Raw genomic sequence first — 18,799 nt, 5'->3', positions numbered from 1 at the left:
GTGCGTGCCGAGCGATTATTTCGTGCATGGGACATGCGCGGAAGCAGTGATGACACGAAGACATGGACTCGGTTCTATTCATGAGCATCGATTCACTTGCACAGCAAGATTACTAGTAGCACATGCATGTATGGTGTCCTTAGTCATTCAGATTGCGGTATTGGCGAGTTCGTCCGCACTTGAACTGTCGAGCTCAGCAAAACCCTAAAACCCTATGTTAAGTCTGACCTTGTGCATGACTGTGCACCGGTCCATTTGAGCTATGTTTTACGTTATGAAAACCGCCTTCGCAGACTGATTGCTTCTGTTTATGTTTTGCCGTGGTGTTTACAATGTTTTAGCCGTTTGGTGATGTGACCTTTGTTCAGCAGCGAAAGAGTGTGACCATCAGTTGAGGGTAGGGTTTCGAAAATTTGCATGAATAGTACTTGTCGAAAAGCATATCGCATGGAAGGTGGGCTTTCGTTGCTGCGGCTGCGATGCGATGATGTCTGCCGCTTCGCATACGCCCCGGAAAGGCAAACGATAGAATGGCTTCGGCGTTGCAACCTTGGGAATATTTGTTGCTCGGCATGTGCGTCTGCGCGCGTGCGTAGCTTTTTTCATCGAACCTGTTACTTCGACAAGATTGCTGCTTTTAGGGTTTTAGAACACAGCTCTGCCTACGGGAAGCGCAGGCATGCACTATCGCTTCTGCCAGTTTGATGAGAGAATTTGATGTTAGTGAATCGTAGGAAGTCTGGACAACGGCACGGTTTCCAGTAATGCTTCGGCACGCCTGATGCTCATCGTAGAGCATTTCCTGCTGCTAGTAGCGCGCAATATGCGGGCTGACTCCCACGCTTGTTTCAGTTGCCTCCTTGGTGGGACGGTGTGCTTTGCCTGTTTACGCGACAGCAACACCTCGCAATAGTGGCGAACGAATTACAGCCTTTACAGCCATGCCGCATCAGTTGTACAGTATGGCTTCCGCTATATATATATATATATATATATATATATATATATATATATATATATATATATATATATATATATATATATATATATATGGACCGATGCACTGGCAGCGATCTGTATGATGCTATGGAGCAGTGTAACTGAGATCAGATGATTCCAATCCGGCTGCAGGCCCTCGGCCTCGCCGCTTAGCTTGCACGTTGTTCACTGTATCAGTGCGCTCGCACTTATTCCTCCTTCATTCCCGCTATATATACAATTACGTTTCCGGGACACGGCTCGACATCGCTTAACGCAGAGCTCGCAGAGCTGGTGGCACCTCGGCCTCCTGCGACCATGTCTGGTTTTAGTAAATGTTTTAGCATGTTTTCTCGGCTTTGTTTTCTCGGCATCCCTGCATGCGCCCCGTAGCCTCGTGCAAAAGACCCACATCTTCACGAACGCATACCGCCAGAGCGTACAGACTGCAGGATGCGCCCGTGGCTCAAATCCACTCGCACAGCTCCCCTGGTTCCGGAGCTATCAAGGACAAGTCCAGGATGCCCCTGGGCCCCTTCGACACCTCCACCTCGCCAGCGCTCCCCGGATGTCCCAATCGCCTCCGCCGCCCGCCCCGACCGGCTACGCCTCCCGTCATATTGTTGACCCAATGCCGTGAGTGCGTCCAGCTGCACTTCGTACGGCAGGTTCGTTGCCCCTGCCGCTGCCGCTGCAGGGCCGCCCCTTCGGGCCTCTTGCGCTTGCGTATACTGCCCCGATGGCACCGCTGGCGCACCTGGACCACCTTGGGACCCGCGCTGTATTCCGTACATCGTCGATGCATGGTCACCAGAATGACGCGTATCCCCGTACACCAGCATCGGCGGCGGCTGCTCTACCGCCGCTGCGCGTGCACCCGACAGGCCCGTCAGCTTCACCGTCACCTCCACACCCGCCCCACCGGCCAAATGCACCACGCCTACCGCACTGTCGCCGGGCCCAGATGTGTAGCCAAAGGAGGCTTGGGTAGGCGAGGGCTCGGCAGCAGCCACAGCGGCAGTGGTCGACACCGGTTGCGGTGTCGCATTGGGACGTGCCAATGTCGCAGCACTGTTCGTGCCGCTGCCGCCGCCAGCACTCCGGACCCCGCCGCAGCTGCTGCTGCTCCGGCAGCTGCCGGCTGCGAACATGGCTCTCGGGTCGTCACGCGGTTGGCGATAGGACGCTGATGGATCGGGGTGAGGATGCCGTGCAGCCGCCGAAGCTGAGGCAGCCGCTGGGGCGGGGGGAATAGTAAGCTGAAGGCTGAGCGGATGTCCGGAGGGACTATCAGCTCCTGAGGTGCCGAGACCGGTAGCAGTCCCCGCGCGCGGTGGTCCTTGCTGTCCTTGATCCTGAAGGGTATAGTAGTACCGTTGCTGCTGCTGCTGCTGTTGTTGCTGCTGGTTATTGTGCTGCTGTGGATGTTGCTGGTACTGGTTTGCCATCTCTGATAGCTGGTGCTGGTGGTACCGACGATCCAGGGGTTGCTGGTGGTACTGCTGATGAGGGGGCTGCTGAGTATGCAGTGGGCGAGGGTGATCTGTGAAAACAGAAGGGACGTGAGAGTAAACCCCCGCCGGATTAGCGAGTGCCGCATTGGACGCAACGCCGTCACGGCCGCCACCGCCGCCGCTGCGTGAATGGCCACCGCAGCTGCTGCTGTTGCTGCTAGTCGCGCCCGTCGCTGCCCCAAAACTGCCATGCCGAGCTGTTGCCGTCCGGTCGGAAGCGTCAAGGTTTCCAATGGCGAAGTCAGGTCGAGGATGTGGAGCTGCACCATTACCTGTGGATAGGAGCTGCACGAGGTCAACCACCATAAGGCCCGGCTGCCCGGCCTGCTGGAGCTGTGGTGGGTATTCTTGTTGGCGTTGTTGTACTTGTTGTTGTTGGCGTTGTTGTACTTGTTGTTGTACTTGTGTGCGCTGATGCTGATGATGCTGATGATGTTGATGGAGGTCGTGAGGATGGTTCTGTGGAAGGTACCGGTGGCTAGAGGTAAGGAGGTGAAGCGAGCCTTGGGGCATCACCGCGGCTTCGTGTGCCGCGCCACTACCTCCACCGCTTGCTGCCGTCGCTCCTCCTCCTGGTGCTGGTGCTGGTGCTGCGACGAACGTGGTCGGACCCGTCACAATTACCTGCGGGCACGGAAGCGGCACCCAACCCACTCGCATGGTAAGACGGAACACCCAGCCGTGTGATGCTTGTGCGCTTCTACGGCCGCCACCTGCCAGCGGGTTGCTGATGTGCAAGTGCGCAACCACACACACTCAACGAGACCGCTATTTCCCACGTCCACCTCTGTTGGCAAACGACGGACCTGGATGGGCTGTGAGGGTGCAACAGTACCCGACGCCAAGGTATGCTCCTTGAGCCACTGAGCCAGCTGCCCCTCCTTCTCCACCTCTTCTTCCTTCAGAAGCGGCTCTGCACGCCGTTGCGGCGGCGGCGGCAGTAGCTGACCTGGCGGCAGCAGCTTGTCGGACGTGGCTGCCGATGGAGGGCCAGATCCCACAGAAAGAAGCCCCGTGATGGGCCATGGTCGACTTGAGGCCATGGAGGCGGCGGCGGCGGCAGCGGTGGTACTATCCGAGGACGGCGCCGACGGCGCCGACAGATCCGCGTACTGCATTGCCGTGCCACCCGAAACCCGACTGTGGCTGCCGCCGCCACTATCAGCGAGGTCGGAAGTCAAGGGTTGGGAGGCCTGCCTGCCTGCAAACGACGTCTTGCCGCCAAGGGGCCACGGTCCAGTTCGCCGGGCACCAGTCGTCTTCGCACTCACTTCACTTGGCTGTAGCGCTGGCGGCGGCGGCGGCGGCGGCGGCTCGGCGGGATGAACTGCCTCACGCAGCGGCGGCCGGTTCCCCCCTGCGTTGCCGCTGAAGGATGCGGCGGTGGCAGCGGTACCCGCGACGGCGACTGTAGGACCACCACTGGCGACCTGCTGCGCACTTTCCGCTGTCCGCTGTCTGGACATTCTTCCGTCCAAAGCACCCAGCCAGGAGGCTGCGAAGGATAACGACGAGGGCAGCACCCCCGATCCAACCGTGGCGACAGCCGGCTGCACAACGTGTCCCGACGCAGCGGCGGCCGTTCCATCCTCGACAGCTGTGAAACCACGGGTGGCCGCCGCCGGCGGCCGTACGGCATAACGGGGCTGCGTGTATGCGGGTGAGGTCGTACCACCTGATGGCTGCACCTCCGCCGCTGAAGCGGGTTGTGCTGCCGTCGGAATGGACGCAGTCCGCGCCTCCCTCGCCGTCACATTAAGATGCGATTTGGTCGCAGCGCTTTGCACTGCAGCGGATGTAGAGGGAGTGGCGCCAAGCGCTGCCGCAGCAGCGCCGTCCGGGTACATGGACAGAGCAGAGGTTTTAGCTGTCGTCGAGATCGCACCTGCAACCGCCGCGCCTCCCCACCCTCGAGGCGGCGGGCCCTCTGACACACGCGCCGCTGCATGATCGAAAGACACATCGCCATCGCAGCATTGCGTCGCCGGCCCCGCGGGTTGCGGCAGCAGCGCCGACCGTACGGAGACCGGTACCTGTCGGCGCTTGATGGTACGCCCTGCATCACCATCACCATCACCATAAGCCCCATCATACCCAGCACCCCCAACGGCCGCTGCAACTGACGCAACGCCGGCGGATGTGCCGAAAGTGGAGATCTCCTTGAGGGATGGTACGTCAGGGCGACCGGCGCTGTAGTTTCGCTCAACATTATCACCATCAGCGGCACCGCGGCTGCTGCCGCCACCGCCGCCGCTGCCGTCAACATTGCTGACATTGTAGGCGCTGTGGTCGCGGCTGTCTTGGCTGTGGGCATAGGGGTGATTGTGGGGTTGATCGTGCCGGTGGCCTTGGCGTCTCGGCCGTGAAGCAGGGCGGCCCATAGGGCTGCTAGGGCTGCCAGGGCGGTGAGGAGCAACCGCTGCACCAGGTGAACCCCCCTCTGCACGGAGGCGCGGACGAGCGGACGGGTGGGGAGGCATGTCCGCGGCGGGGCCGGGTCGGCAGCGTGGGGGACATGGAAGGGGGCTCAGGTGGTTGCGGAATAGCGATAAGAGGGACGGACCCGGGACGGGATCTGGCGGCTTTCTTGTCCCGACGCGTCCACGTGAGGTTCCGCGGTGGGTGCAACGCCGAACACACATACATACATACATACACATACATATCTATATACACTCACAGACGCGCACGCACTCGCTCGCCTGCACGATACGTGAGCGCATACGCTCTATGCCATGACGACCCATGTGCGGAGGCGCTGTCCTCTTTTCCGCCTGCTCCTCCTGGCCCCTCTATCCCCAACCCACACACAAGAAGCAGCGGATAAGGGGGAGGGGTTCTGCTGCACAAGTCCACCACTGAAAGTGCAATCCGTGTGTACCGACGACGCCGTACCTGTCCGAGAGCGCCGTTGCCGCAGCCCGGGTGCAGATTGACGCCGCCGCCGCCGCCGCCGCTGGCATGAACTTTTCTCCGCACCAGAACCCGCGCTCGCAACCCAGTCCGCGTTGGCACCCATCTCCTGACGCCGCTGCTGGCGCTGGTGCGGTTGGGAAGGCGATCGCTGCGGTGCACGGAGGGCGCCCCGTTTCCCGCCGTCGGCGTCAGGTACACGGCTACTGTGATGCAGTCCTTCATGGCCGCGGGACCGGGGCACTCGGTCCACGGACGCAGCGCGCGTTGAAATCGCGCTGGCCCTGTCCAATCCAGCCGTTGCTCCTGCTGGGTGCCTTAGCGGCGGACCTGGCGCCACAGCCGCCGGCGGCGGCGATGGCGCGCGCCACAGCCGCCGCGGCGCAACCCATGCCGGGCCTCCGGCGATCACGTCGGAAGCGCGGAGGGGTGTCAACCTGCGCCTGCGAGTGGCGCCGCCGCCGCCACCATCGACAGCAGTGGACCGCGGGGGCGATATGGGAACAGCCCCCGTCCCCACCGCCACCTCTGCAGTAGCATCTGCTGCTGTGAATTTACTCCCAGCGGAAGCGGCTGGCTGAGAGGTTGGGGAGGACAAGGTAGACGAAGTCGGTGGGGACCGGGTCCCGGCACCCAGGGCGCCTGGCAGGCGGTCCGCCAGGCTGGCCTTCATCAGCCAGAACCATGGGTCGGAATCCGTGCTGCAGTCCAAGGCAGCAGCAGTGGAAGCCCCTACTCCCCGGCCCACGGGGCTTGCACGATGCATCATACCCCTGACACCACGTCGTGGCTCCTGTACCCGCCTGCCGTCGGATCGGTCTTCAGCCCCCGGATGTGGCTGTTGCGAGCTCCGTGCGTCTCCTCTTCCGCTGCTGCTGCTGCTGTCACTGCTGCCAGCATCAGTAGTGCTGCTGCTGCTGCTACGCGCTACCGCGGCAGGGCCAAACGCCCGCACGGGCGGCGGCAGTACGTCTCCGCCGCCGTCGCCGCGCGGTGGTGGCGGCGCCGCCAGCTTATGTGCCGTCCACAGAGGGACGCTGCGTTGCGGACTCGTCACGTCAGCTCTGCCTCCCTTTCGGGAACCCGCGGCGACGCAGCCGCCGCCCGCCGCCCTGGCCGCTTGGGCGCTGTTTGCAGGCAAGGTCAAAGGGCGCTTCGCCTGATGCGCCGGCGGAAGCGGCGGCGGTGATGTCCGGCCGACGGCGGGCCCCCGGCAACTTGTACGGACGGCAGGGAGCTCATCTCTCACGCCTCGACCTCTGTCCCCTGCTGCTGCTGCTGCTGCTGCTGAGTGCTGCTGCTGCATGTCCCCCGGCGCCCGAATGCCGGGACCCCTAGGCGACCCGGCCGCCGACCACGCCGACTGATGCGCCGCCTTGGCACTGCCGCCGCTGCCCGCGCAAACTCCATCGCTCACTCCGTCAGAATGCCCACACGGCCCATGCCGCCCTTCCGGGGGGCTGCTGGTCCAGCACTGACGCCAGCTGCCACCTGGTTGCGGGGCTCGGCGTTCAGTTGGAGCAGTACCGCCGTGGACCCCGTGCCGATGTCCACGGCTTTCGGCGCTGCTGCCGCCGCCTCGGCCCAGCAGCCGGCTGTGGCTCATCCGCCGAACATCCTCAACTCTGGCCCCCATTCGGCGGCTCGCGGGGAGCTGCTCTGTGTCGCCGAGCGACGAACGTAGCAAACTGTCTTCCCGTCGCGCAGGTGGTGATCGAGACCGTGGTGGCGACGGCGACGGCGACCGCTCGTCAAAGTATGTTTCCATGGGGCACCCTGACGGACCGCTCACCTCCTGATCTGTGCGGCTCCTTTGCCGCCACCGCATCACCGGCTCAGGGCCTGCCAGCGACTGAGCTTCTTCTGCTTCTGCAGCTGCTGATGGGGGTTCCAGAGGTGCTCTCTTGGGCTTTGTCCGTGTTGCCTGAGCAGGCGCAGGCGCAGGAGCTGCCCAGGCGGTGCGCGCCACCGCCACCAGCGGATCTACGCCCAATGCGGCTTCCCAAGCAGCTCCTAATCGAACCGGGGTTCGACCCGAGACCACGTCCCTAGCAGGGCCCTGTGGACGCAGCCGGGTCCCCATCGCTGGCTCCGAAACCATAGCCATTTTCTGGGCCTCGTTGGTCTCACCTCCAGCAATAGGGCCGCTGCTGCCTACCCCAGCAACAGCATCAACACCATCACCGGCATTTGCATCGCCGATGACCGGGCCTGCATGAAGGGCCTGATTTGCTTCCAGCGCCGCCGCCGCCGCAGCAGCAGTAGTAGTAGTAGTAGCCGTATCCTCGCCTACGGGTGTAGTCTCGAGGTGCGCAGGCTCCGATGCGGTTACCCGCGATGCAACAGCGCTGGGACCGCTGCGAGGACTACTGCTGTGTCTGTGGGCGCCGCTGCTGCTGCTGGAGCTGCTGGTGCTCTTCGGCAGGTGCTGCGAAGCGTCCGTTAATCCCACACTGGGTGAAACCCCGTCGATCCCTCCGGGACTTGCCGTCCCCTCGAGGCGGCCTCCAGGATCTCCAGTAACAGCAGCATCCGGCGGTGCCTGTGACGGTGTCTGCTGCTGCGGCGGCGGCTCGCGCTCCTGCCGCCGGCGGGACCCGATGGCGGCGCTGACAGCGGCCCCAACAGCACCCGCAACCTCACCAGCAGGCGCACCAGCTTGCAGACCAGCACTACTATCGCCGGAACCCGGGCTCGGCACCGGCGCTGGCCTGCCATCGTCATCGTAATCATAGTCCCGTACGTATAGGACTGTGTAGGAGCGCCGGCGGTTTAAGACGCGGTTGGTGAGAGGCCCTCCGCCGACGGGATCCAGCACTGTATTGTCGGAGCCGCTCTGCGCCGCGCACACATAGTCTGTCTGTGTGCCGCGCTCCGCCTGGGGACTGATGGCTGTGGCTGCTGTTGTTGCTGCTGTCGCCCTTGGCGAAGATGGCTGTGACGGTGAAGGATCAGTGCTCCTTTTTGGGAGCAGAAGGCCGTCACCGGAGGGCGACATATGCACGGCGCCGTCGTGGCTGCGCCGACCATAGCGGTACCGGTGACCGCGGCTGCGGCTGCTCTCCACCTCACTATCACTAGTCTGTTGCTTGCAGCTTCCTGCATCACCATCATTGCTTCTGCTGCTCGTGACAGGGCTTCGACACGCCCTTCCTGGTGCAGGTGCTCCGGAGGTCTGGGCAGCGGGCGGGCCCAGGAGCAGGATCCCCCAGGCAGCGAGCGGCGGTGGTAGGGCCGCCGCGCCTGGGGCCGTCGACCAGGCGGCTGCTTCCACGCACTGCGGCAGACCGGAGGATGCGGAGGGCCCCTGATGCGACGGCGCCGGGGATGTCGTTCGACGGGTTTCGCCGCAGGCTTCTGCTTGGGAATTGTTGGGTCTGCCAGCCGCAGGTACGGGGCTTTTTGACAACCTTGCGGCGATGGGATTGGGGGAGTGATTGCTGTGCAAGTGGCTAGGGGGTGATGGCGGCGGCTGAGCTGCATCAGTAGCATTATCCATTTGTGTGAGATCTGGAAGATGTGATGCAGTCGGGTCCGTTGGGTGGCATAAGCTTGAGCTGGCAGGTCTGTTGCTCGCTGCGATGGCAAGATTGTGCCGTGTCCCGCAGCGCTGGGAGGGGAGGCTATCCGAGGTGATGGGACCCTGCTCCAGAGGCTGCAGCGCGAGCCGCTGGTCACGGCTGATGCGTGCAGCCTGAGAGGCTGCGAGAGCTGCTCTCCAGTCCAGCAGGGGCCTTCGCTGCTGAGACTGCAGAGCTGGCGGACCAAAAGTGCCGGACACCGACGACGATGCGTCTGGTCGTTGTGGGACTGGTGCAGCACGCGGCGGAAGGGCGGGTTCCTTGCTAGGTTCATTGCTGCAGCCACCTGTGAGGGGGTAGAACTGTCACCGAAAATACTTCAAGCGGTGCCAGCAGAGTGGATTCGAAGTCAACCGTCGCATACCGGCCCAAGACAGGAGGGGCTGAAGAACCTCCATTTCCTCTTTCTTCTCAGAAAGCCTCATTACGTGCTCTGCGTGAAGGCTGCCAAAGCAGTGCGCCTTCATGTCTTCATTTGCAGACGTTCTGCTGATGGTGCCTATCCTTGTGCATATTGTTTAATATACTGACGTACAAATAATGCTGAACGCAGCTCGCGGCATTGCTTGGACTCTGAATCAGAGGGCTCATAGCTGTCGTGACGATTGAAAAACTTTGCGGTGGAACCCATTCGCTCGCAATCATGTGGCAATTACCACAGCTTTATGCCGTGTAGATTAACACAGGAATGGATGCATATTCATTACTTACCTTTCATTAGTCTGATTGTGTAAATCGGTCAACCCAGCTCGTGCTGTATTGGACCCTAGAGAGCCGTGGACAAGATACACGCCGAAATTTCTCACAGGAACAATGCCTAAAATTCAGCTCTTTCACACATGTGACACCATTCATAACGTGCGGCTCGCGGCACAATGCCGACAGTCGACCACTCGTTTTAGACGGAGGCTAATAGCTTGCCAAAATGCATCGCCACAAGACATTGTTGACGTAGCGCAAACTGCCGACATAATTTTGCAGCACGGTCCTCAGGCATGGAGTGCAGTCGCGCCACCGGACGGCACGCCTCCGCAGCATGGGACGCACCAAGAAATGCAGTGTACGCTGTCGGGCTTAGACAGCATGATGTGTTTGGTGGAGGATGTGCCCGACGAAGACGAGGCGTCTATGGCCAGTAATGTGGCTCTACCTGCCGACGCGTCGTCGGCCCAACGCAGCTTGTTGTCTACCATTTCGGAAACTGCGTTGTTAATCTCTCCTTTCTTCTTTTGGGGCACTTCAATGGTCGCCATGAAGGTGGGCTTTGACAAGCAACCGTCGGCGCGAGACGGTTGTTTCTAAGCCTGCCTGACGTCAGCCCAAAGCGTTTCCGGGCATCCACGGAACATACAGTTTGCTCCATGAAAGCTTCAGGATGCAGTCTAGTCATCTCGGCCGTTGCAAAACCTGCCTTGCCCATCTAGCTAGCGCCTGCGGTCCACACGTTGCACATATGCTTACCACCCATCCCACTCCTTGCGCAACTGCTCAGCATTCGTTTTCCAAAAACCCCTCTAACTTACCCTGCGCGCTCTGATGCGGGCTGCTGCAGAGCGTGGTACCTCATACCACCCCGCTTGTGCTAGGCGCACTGCGGCTGCTCCCCGCCGGTCTCGTGCTGGTGGGCTGGGCAGCAGCATCCGGGCGGAAGCAGCCCGGAACCTTGAAGGCGTGGGCCTGGGTGTTGGCCTTCGCCCTGGTCGACGCCGCAGCCTTCCAGGTGCGTCCACTTAAACTTACTATACATGCGGCCAACACGCATATACCCACACAAAGAATGCACCCGGAAGAAATGTCCATCGGTGCAAACAGATCCAACCCAGATGGCACGCGCTCGCTGCCCCGGCCCGTTGTCTGCTACCTCTTCCAACTCGTCAACATGGCGCTCCATGCCACTCCACTCCCGGCAGGGCTTCCTGGCTGAGGGTTTAACCAAGACCAGCGCTGGCCTGGGCAGCGTTATCATCGACTCACAGCCCCTCTCCGTAGCCGTGCTGGCGGCGGTACTGTTTGGGGAGCGGCTCAGTGGCGTGGGTGTCGGGGGCCTGCTGCTAGGTGTTGCGGGTTTGGCCATGCTGGAGGTGCCAGGGGACAACCTCGCAGACGCGGCGCAGGCGGTGCTCAGCGGCGCCTGGCGGCCGGAGCTGCCAGGCGGTGCGGCCGGCGGACTGCTAGGCAACGGGGAGTTCTGGATGCTGCTGGCGGCCCAGAGCATGGCGGTGAGCGCCGTGGCCGTGGGAAGTAGGTGTATATACTAATACGGCACCTTGTGGTCGGTCATCTTGGGGAGAACCGGAGGAGAGGAGGGAAAAGGGGAGGAGATGCTGGAGCGCGTGAAAAGAGTGATTGGCGACCGCTGTTGATCGTAACCCAACCCGCTAACTGCCTACTTGCTTCCTGCCAGCTGCGCAGCACTGGTATTGCGCCTCGCGGTGGTGTTAGCGAGCCGCATCTGGATTGTTTGTGCTGCACTGTGCAATCTTGCAGATCGGCACTGTTATGGTTCGCTATGTCACACGCCATGTGGATCCCATAATGGCCACCGGCTGGCATATGATCATCGGCGGAGCAATACTCGCCGCGCTGGCCGCTAGCACCGCTGGAGGCGACGCCAGCGCCGTTGCAGCGCTGGAGGCGGGCTCATCGCCACTGGCGTCGCTCGCGACACAACTCTCCCATCTGACCCTGGAGGACGCCATGTGCATGTCGTACGTTTCGCTGATGGGTGGCGCGATGTCGTACGGCATCTTCTTCTGGTATGCAAGTCACGGCTCCCTGACGTCCCTCAGCAGCCTGACATTCTTAACACCCGTCTTCGCGTCGGCGGCGGGGTACCTGGCGCTCGGCGAGGTACTGAGCCCCATGCAGATATTGGGCTGCGCCGTGACGCTGTCAGCTGTGTGGTGCATAAACCACCGTCCGCCGCAGCTGCCGCAGGCGGGTGGTAAGGCCCTCAAGTCACAATAACGAGCTGAGGGTGTATTTGTAGAGTCCGCGGCAGCAATAGCTTTTTGAGGAAAGGATGGGAGAGCTGGTTGTCTTGCGCTTGACGGGCATGACCCGTCCGCATACTCTTAGGTTAGCAGCAGTATAGTAGCTGTTGGCGCTGCTGCTGGTGCGGACTGCGCAGCTGAGATGAAAAGGCATGTGGGATGGCTGGCGCTGTAGAGCGGGGAAGCTTAGCGGCCAGGGTTGGAGTTGAAGAAATAAGTGGTACACATGGAGAAGAGGTGCGAAGGTGAGGGAGGAAGAATTCCAATCCGATTCCATATTTGGGGTCTTGCGGCAGGCCCAATTCGGGCGTTCAGTGTTGGTGCCCTTACGAATGGAAATTGGTGGGTGGCGACATGCTGCAGTGTGCGAGGAGTGAGTATGCGCAGGGAGGAGGCTCCTCCAAAGATTCTTAAGTGTGTTACCTTGGACCCTGTTGTGCGTTTGTTTTCGTTTATCCTTTGCGTCAAGGTGTTTGATTTGGAGAGGACGATGACCCGTGGCGCGAGCGAGCTCCCGTGGTATGGATTTCGGGTGGATTTGCAACAGTTCGCGGTTCATGAAACAGCCGCTGCTGCTGTATCAATCCGTCTCACGCGGGAGCTGCTTGGGGCTGTGTTTGCGGACTTTTGGTCGTGAGTCGACGTTGTGGGGATGATGTTGTCTGTGACCGCTGCGATTGCGCGCGAGATTTGCATGTGCAGTGCTCGGGCACCTGACCCCTCGTTTACGGAACTGGCTCATCGTTTTGCCCAGTTGCCAAAGACGCTTCGATGAGCCGTTGTGTCGAAGTAGCTTTGCCGCACGTAAGTGTAATACGTATAAAAGAGGCCGGCAGTCAGCAGTTGGAACTGGGTTGAACTGAACGTGTTTTCCTTGTTTGCAAGTGTTTTTATTCCGTATGTGTTGTATCCTGTATCTGTTGTGGCTTGACTCCTCGGTGTTGCGGTACGGTGTGGTCAAATGTTTTCAAAGTTCAAATGCTTTTGGCGGCTTTGCTTCGTTTCAGGCATGGCATTCATGCTCGCTTTCGCTTTTTTCCTTTTCAGCGCGGTGTGTTGTGCGTTATCGGCAAAACAGGAGCAGAAGTATAAGGGCGCTTGCGGATGCTGCGACAAGCGTGTAATATGAGTGCTGGGTCATCCGGCCAACATTTTCTTGTGGCTTCGTACAATGCCGTACTCCTCCGATGCCCGGAGGTTGCTCATGCTGCATTGGATTCTGCTAAAGCGTTTTTTCCTACGAACTTTAGGCGAACCTAGGACGTCTGTGGCCCCGAGCGTTTCTATGGACATGTTTATGTATGTACCACCATTCGCCACTTTCCTCCGTGTCAGTGGAGCTGTAACATTCTCGTCGTCTTCCCTAATGGTGGACTCCTTCCTTACGATGTTCAATAAAGTGACGGCAGACTGAAGGCAAGAAGGCAGCGGGAGTGCTACACTACGTGCTCGTACCGCGGCCCCATGTGTATGCTAACCATGAACCTTGTGCGGTTCAGGCTCGACTGCTGTACCAGCTGTCGTCGGCCGGTAGGGTACGCAACCGGGTCGCCGCTGGGTGATCGTCTCGTATTTGCACGCCTTCACCTCTGCCGGAGGAGGGCTTGCATATTCCGTAGTTACTAGGTGTACTCTGCAGAGGCTGTAATAGAAAAAGGTCCGTCGCCTCTCCCGAGGCAGCCCGTCCTTGCAAGGTCGCGGAATAGTGTCCAGGTATCTGCTTTACTTTGTGTTAAGCTGGCTGCACAAGGGGCTTGTAGAACACTTACTCGTCAGAAATACGGCCAAGGGCGCTTCCATATGGTGGGTGGTGCACAGTAGAGGAAGACCGAGAGATAGACGCCTACAACACCTCGAAACCCTTGGGCTCAAAACGTTCTACAGAACAGCGCAAAATGCGTTCCTGCATGTGCGTGTATGCCCCGCCTGCTCGCAATCATCTGCTCGCGGAAAGTAGTACAGCGAACCCGTTCGAAATCCAACCAACAATGTCCGCTCCGCCCGACGCAGGCAAGTCCACATCCCCGCGGCCGGCATCATCCCGCCGGCAACACAAGACTATCCAGCCCGAAATAAAATCCCCAAGCTCTTGCCGTGCCCATCCCACACAACACCCCCTCGGCGCGCACAACTACACTCTCCACGACCATGGTGCCTACGGTGCCCAGCGGACTATTGTTAGCTCAGCGGGCCCTTATGCGCTCCCAAGCCCTCCCCATCTTCTATGTAAAACAGCACCTAGATCAAACAATTCCCAGTACTGCCCAGCCCCTTCAAAAAAGAAGTGGCTCAATATTTGCACCGGCCCTAGCCCCGTAACCAGGGTGATCAGCTGATGCCAGCATAAAAACTTTCAAGCCCACGCTGCAACATCTCGCTACCCTCCTGGCCCCTTGCTAATGAAGCCCTATATCCACAAATGGGGACCGGCCGCCTGTATTATAGCGCCCCGTAAGGTTCCCCTTCCTCAAGACGCTAGCCAAGACGCCGCCCAGACGCCGCCGAGCGCCGGGTGATTGTCTTTACAGGCTTGGCGGTGGCGTAGGACAAACTAGCTCCGCATGCCAGCCCTCCCTGCTCTGCCTGGCTCTGCAGATCCCTGCACACCGCGTCCCTTACTTCTGGTTCATCTGCGGCTGGAAAATCTCCGTCACCTTCTCCAAGACCTGTACGACCAGCAGCACGAGGGAAAAGAGAAACACCTTCAGCAATCTGGGAAGACACCCGCACAGAGGCCCCCAACCGCCGGGGCGTCTTCGACATCCGGGATACTGGCGTTGTAATCCAAGGCTCACTTGTACCCCAGCAGGGCAAGCCGTCAGGAGAAGAACGCCACGCACACCGATTGGGCTCCCAGATGACCACAAAAAAGGGACTCCAAGACGAAACGAAACTCTATAACGGCCGACTAGCAGGAGTCAGGAGGTTTTCAGAGTTCATTTTCAGGAGGGAGCCACCTGCCAGGCCGGGAAGTGTGTCTGCATGAGCCCACACGGCAGCAGCGCAAACCCTCAGTCCCCACCTTCATGATCTCCGGGTCGGTCTGGTACTTGACGATGTTCATGGGGTTGGAGGAAATGTCGATGATGGCGGCTTGGACCTTGGGGTTAGAGAAGCCGGCGGCCAGCTCAGGGTTGGACATCACCTTGGAGATGACGTCCTCCGGCTTGAGCCCCAGCTCCGCAAACTGCCGGTTGACTTTCTCCTGGTTGAAGTCCATGTTCTTCATCATATCCATCATCTGGGGAGACATCACGTTCTGCGGAGAACGTACAACGTACAAGGGCGCAGGGGAAGGAGCCACAGGAACATTTCATTAATTTGCTCATGTCCTTTTAATTATTCCGATAAATCTTTATTTTATTAATTTATCCTTTGTTTATAAACCTATAAATTACTAATGTGTCCTTTGTTTTGCAAACTTATTTTTCAGGGCAACATCATTTTAGCTAGGTCCGAGGCGAGAATAAGTGGAAGAGAAGCCCAGCCGGACGGACCCCAATCGCGTCGAGAGGAAACAGCCACGGCTGTGAGCGGAAGGATGTGAAGGTGTGACAAACCACGTGGGGCCATTTTGACCCACGAGAAGTTCAAGTCCGAGCTTTAACGCACACAAATGGGGCTGAGGTGTACAGTTCCCTGTAGCCGTTCTCCCTGTAAGACATCCTCGTTCCCCGACGCCGTTCTCCACGCAGCGGCACATACGGCCCGTGTATGCTCCCCTTCCCGTAGCCCACGCCCTTCCCAACGGCCATGCAGGAAACAAGCTTACCTGGCCTGCTCATGTTCGGCTCGAAGGATTTAAATGCATCACACTCCTTTAATCTCACCCGACGGCCCCAAACCAGCCCGGCAGCCACCCCATGTCCCCAGCTCAGCTCAGCCAGAGCCACCTAGCCGACCCAAGACAGGTAGCCACCTACCTGCTGGGCAAACATCTGCTCCATCTGTTTTTTGACCTCCGGGTTGCTGAGCATCCACTCAATGGACTGCGGGTTGCGCATGGGCTCCGGCAGGTAGGGGTAAAGCATCTTTTGCATCTCCGGGTTCCGAAGCATGCTCTCCATCATCTCCGACATGACGGCTGAGTTGCCGTCTGCGGATAAGAAAGATGGTTTAAGTTTTTTGGAGGGTTGGAGGGAGTGAATTCAGTTCCATTTAGCGCAGTGGACGTCACCCATGTGCGCCCCGATCCGCCGTACACATCTGACATAACATGTTTAGCGCAGTTGAGCCTTGATTGATTGCCAGCCGCTGTGCATCCATCGGCACCGCAACTCGTATGCAATCTGAGCAATCCCAAAACTCGCCTGACCAAATCCTACGCAGCCCAGCCCACCCGGCCAACGCAGGAACTGCATTTCCAATTTCCATTCCTTCCCATCCTAGCTCGTTTGCCAACCCAGTCGACCCGATAGCGACGTCCTCGCGTCCAGTCTATTACACGGGTACCGCTTACTTATCCGCCCACTTAACAGCCACCCATCTAGAACCTCCCATCCACCCACCCGCGGCTGCGCTGCTGCTCGCGGATGTGGATGTGACGGTGGCGTCCATGTCCACATCTGCAAAGAACGACGATCGAGGCTTGGAGGCACCTGCGCTAGAGGAGTTGGTGCTGCTGCTGCTGCTGGTAGACGGCTCCTTCACCACCGGCTCCTAAAAGGGGGAGAGCGAGGAAGGGGAAAGCAATCCTGCAAAATCATTTCAGGCTAATTTATTCATTTATTATTTACACCATGATGGCCGAGGAAAAATGGATATTTTAAACATTGCATCATGCGCCTTCAGCACGTCTCCAAGATATTGCCCAGGTCCAGAGCACACAGCTTGCTATTGTTCCCTCTAGATGTTGGATCCGTGGGCTTTCATTTCAGTGACCAACAGGCTCCACGTTTTCTGCGACGTGGAAGCCCCTCAGGGTGCACATGTAAACTCATACTGTTGTGTCGCAACTACAGATTCAAAAGTACCGATCGGCGAATGTCAGATCCCGTGATACGCCCTACAGGATACAACACATAAACACATTCCCCCAACATATCCCACGAAGTTCAGCTGGGGCCCCGGAGCAACGCACTGAATAGCAGCAGGCTTCCCAACAAGTGGGCCCCTGTGACACGGCTGCGTGGGCACGCCGCATCACATCATATGACAGTTCAGTGACCCAAATAAGCTCAGGTCTGCGATCCCGATCAGCTACCAGCCCAGTATGCGTCCACCTACAGAGGCAAGGCAGCAACACATCCAGCTGCTGACTGCTCATCACCCTCCCTCTCCGCCTCTTTGCCCACTGCCGTTGCCGCCTCCAAAGCCTTCGCCTCCGGTCTATGCTCATTCCTGGCCCCCAACACAATTTTCCTCCTATCTTTCCTATTTATCCCTTTTGGGGCTCTTTGGGCGGAGGTTTGGCGGGAGGCACTCAGGACACTCACCACCACGTCCAGCGGCTTGCTTGCCTGAGGCAGCTCCACCTTGCGCGGCTCCCGTCCCTCGCTGGACAACCGGGATGCAAACTTCTCGCCCTTTCGAACTTCTCCATTGGTGCTGCTACTGCTAGATGGGGGAGAGGGAGTAAAGGCGCCGGCCTGCACCGCGGATGCGGTTGTGTCCACCGTGGCCGCTGGCGCTGCGGATGCCGCCGCAGCGAAGTTAGCAAATGGGTTGGCGGCGCCACCAGCAGGGCCGCCAAATGGACTTGCAGCACCTCCAAAGGGCGGCATGCTGCGAGGATAATATGGGATGGGTGAAGCAGAGGGTGCAGTGCGGCGCTACGCCACGGGCGGAAGATCTGTCTACGAACGAAATGGGTCAAATGATTCAGTGGTGTGGGCTTACTTACCCTGCCCCAGTTGTGCTGCCCATCGCGCCAGACATTTGCTTCATAGCCATTTCCATCATAATTTGCTGCGGCGTCTTCGGATTCTTCATGTATTCCTGGACCTGTGAATGAATGCATGTGCTTTAATATTAACTAATTATTGATTGATTCTTTGGGCAATGTTGTTGGTGCACGCCAAGACGCACCTTCGCGAGCACCTGTCCCAGAATCACACCCAAGCCCAACCAAATCCACCACGGAGCTCCAGAGGAAGCCGGTTCCTCTTTGTAAGGTGCTGGTGGTGGGGGATAGTATGCAGCTGGTGGAGCGGCCATGTAGTAGTCCTGACGCGGCGCAGGCATACCCTGCGGTTTAGGGTGGAACCCGCTTACGAGCCGCCGATTAAAGATCCTATCGCCGACATAGTCAAATCAAGCTATATACTGCCCACCTGGTAATACATGGGGTTCGGCGGCATCACATATGTCGCAGTCGTCTCTGGAATGGGAGCGACCGGCGCAACAACGGGCGGCGCGGTCACCTCAACGGCTGGCGCGACAGAAGGCTGCTGATCGCCACCTGCGATTTACATCGAATGCTTGACATACAATGCATCCGTCGTGCTGTAATCCGCACACCGCACGGCGACGAACGCTTCCTTAGCGTGAAAGGCATAGCTTGCTTAGCAGCTAAGATGCTGACCTGTTGTTGCTTGACATCGAACTCGCAAATTTGCGACAGGGCGAGGAGCCAGGGGCCTCACCCGGCCGATGCCCCGAGGGATAGCAATTCGTGTACGGAGCATTTGTAAGTTATGATAGTGTTGCAAGGATCCAAGCAGGTAATCACCTCACAGGTACACAAGTCGTCTAGGGAAATAATGCCGTACAGTACAGCAGTCGTGCTTTGCTTGCGTTCTGAGGGCCGTTCGATGGGAGCAGCAGGCGAAGATTTGCATGTCCTGTAATGCTGCTACGGTTCAGTTTGCCATTGCATGTT

General features: G+C 59.2%; 3 protein-coding genes across 3 annotated transcripts; 1 reads left to right on the top strand and 2 right to left on the bottom strand.

Moving 5' to 3' along the window:
- Positions 1–808: 808 nt before the first annotated feature.
- VOLCADRAFT_88465 (uncharacterized protein) lies at positions 809–9,384 on the bottom strand (the record flags this gene model as incomplete). The annotated part of the gene is made up of 12 exons (XM_002948095.1): positions 809–882; positions 1,736–1,976; positions 2,765–2,951; positions 3,094–3,116; positions 3,299–4,138; positions 4,378–4,932; positions 5,388–5,532; positions 5,736–5,848; positions 5,926–5,982; positions 6,361–6,564; positions 7,198–9,215; positions 9,351–9,384. The coding sequence occupies 12 exons, from the start codon at positions 9,382–9,384 to the stop codon at positions 809–811; spliced, it is 4,491 nt and encodes a 1,496-aa protein (XP_002948141.1).
- Positions 9,385–10,114: 730 nt separating this feature from the next.
- VOLCADRAFT_57976 (uncharacterized protein) lies at positions 10,115–11,953 on the top strand (the record flags this gene model as incomplete). Its single annotated transcript, XM_002948233.1, has 4 exons — positions 10,115–10,243; positions 10,539–10,706; positions 10,897–11,205; positions 11,474–11,953. The coding sequence occupies 4 exons, from the start codon at positions 10,115–10,117 to the stop codon at positions 11,951–11,953; spliced, it is 1,086 nt and encodes a 361-aa protein (XP_002948279.1).
- Positions 11,954–13,732: 1,779 nt separating this feature from the next.
- Positions 13,733–18,623, bottom strand: VOLCADRAFT_103770 (uncharacterized protein). The gene is made up of 10 exons (XM_002948094.1): positions 18,503–18,623; positions 18,252–18,379; positions 18,007–18,165; positions 17,822–17,922; positions 17,415–17,703; positions 16,488–16,638; positions 15,903–16,075; positions 15,477–15,506; positions 15,002–15,238; positions 13,733–14,645 (listed from the first exon to the last, which is right to left on the bottom strand). The coding sequence occupies exons 1-10, from the start codon at positions 18,603–18,605 to the stop codon at positions 14,595–14,597; spliced, it is 1,422 nt and encodes a 473-aa protein (XP_002948140.1). The 5' UTR covers positions 18,606–18,623; the 3' UTR covers positions 13,733–14,594.
- Positions 18,624–18,799: the final 176 nt, after the last annotated feature.

This window comes from Volvox carteri (genome assembly GCF_000143455.1).
Source record: "Volvox carteri f. nagariensis unplaced genomic scaffold VOLCAscaffold_9, whole genome shotgun sequence".
Lineage (NCBI taxonomy): Eukaryota > Viridiplantae > Chlorophyta > Chlorophyceae > Chlamydomonadales > Volvocaceae > Volvox > Volvox carteri.
This window is presented reverse-complemented; position numbering and strand designations above follow the sequence as displayed.

Coding starts and splice junctions, on each gene's coding strand:
- VOLCADRAFT_103770 (XM_002948094.1), bottom strand. CDS start 18,605: ATGCTCCGTACACGAATTGCTATCCCTCGGGGCATCGGCCGGGTGAGG. Junction 17,704..17,821: donor GGCAGCACAACTGGGGCAGG/GTAAGTAAGCCC, acceptor TTATCCTCGCAG/CATGCCGCCCTTTGGAGGTG. Junction 16,076..16,487: donor GAGCAGCAGCGCAGCCGCGG/GTGGGTGGATGG, acceptor TCTTATCCGCAG/ACGGCAACTCAGCCGTCATG.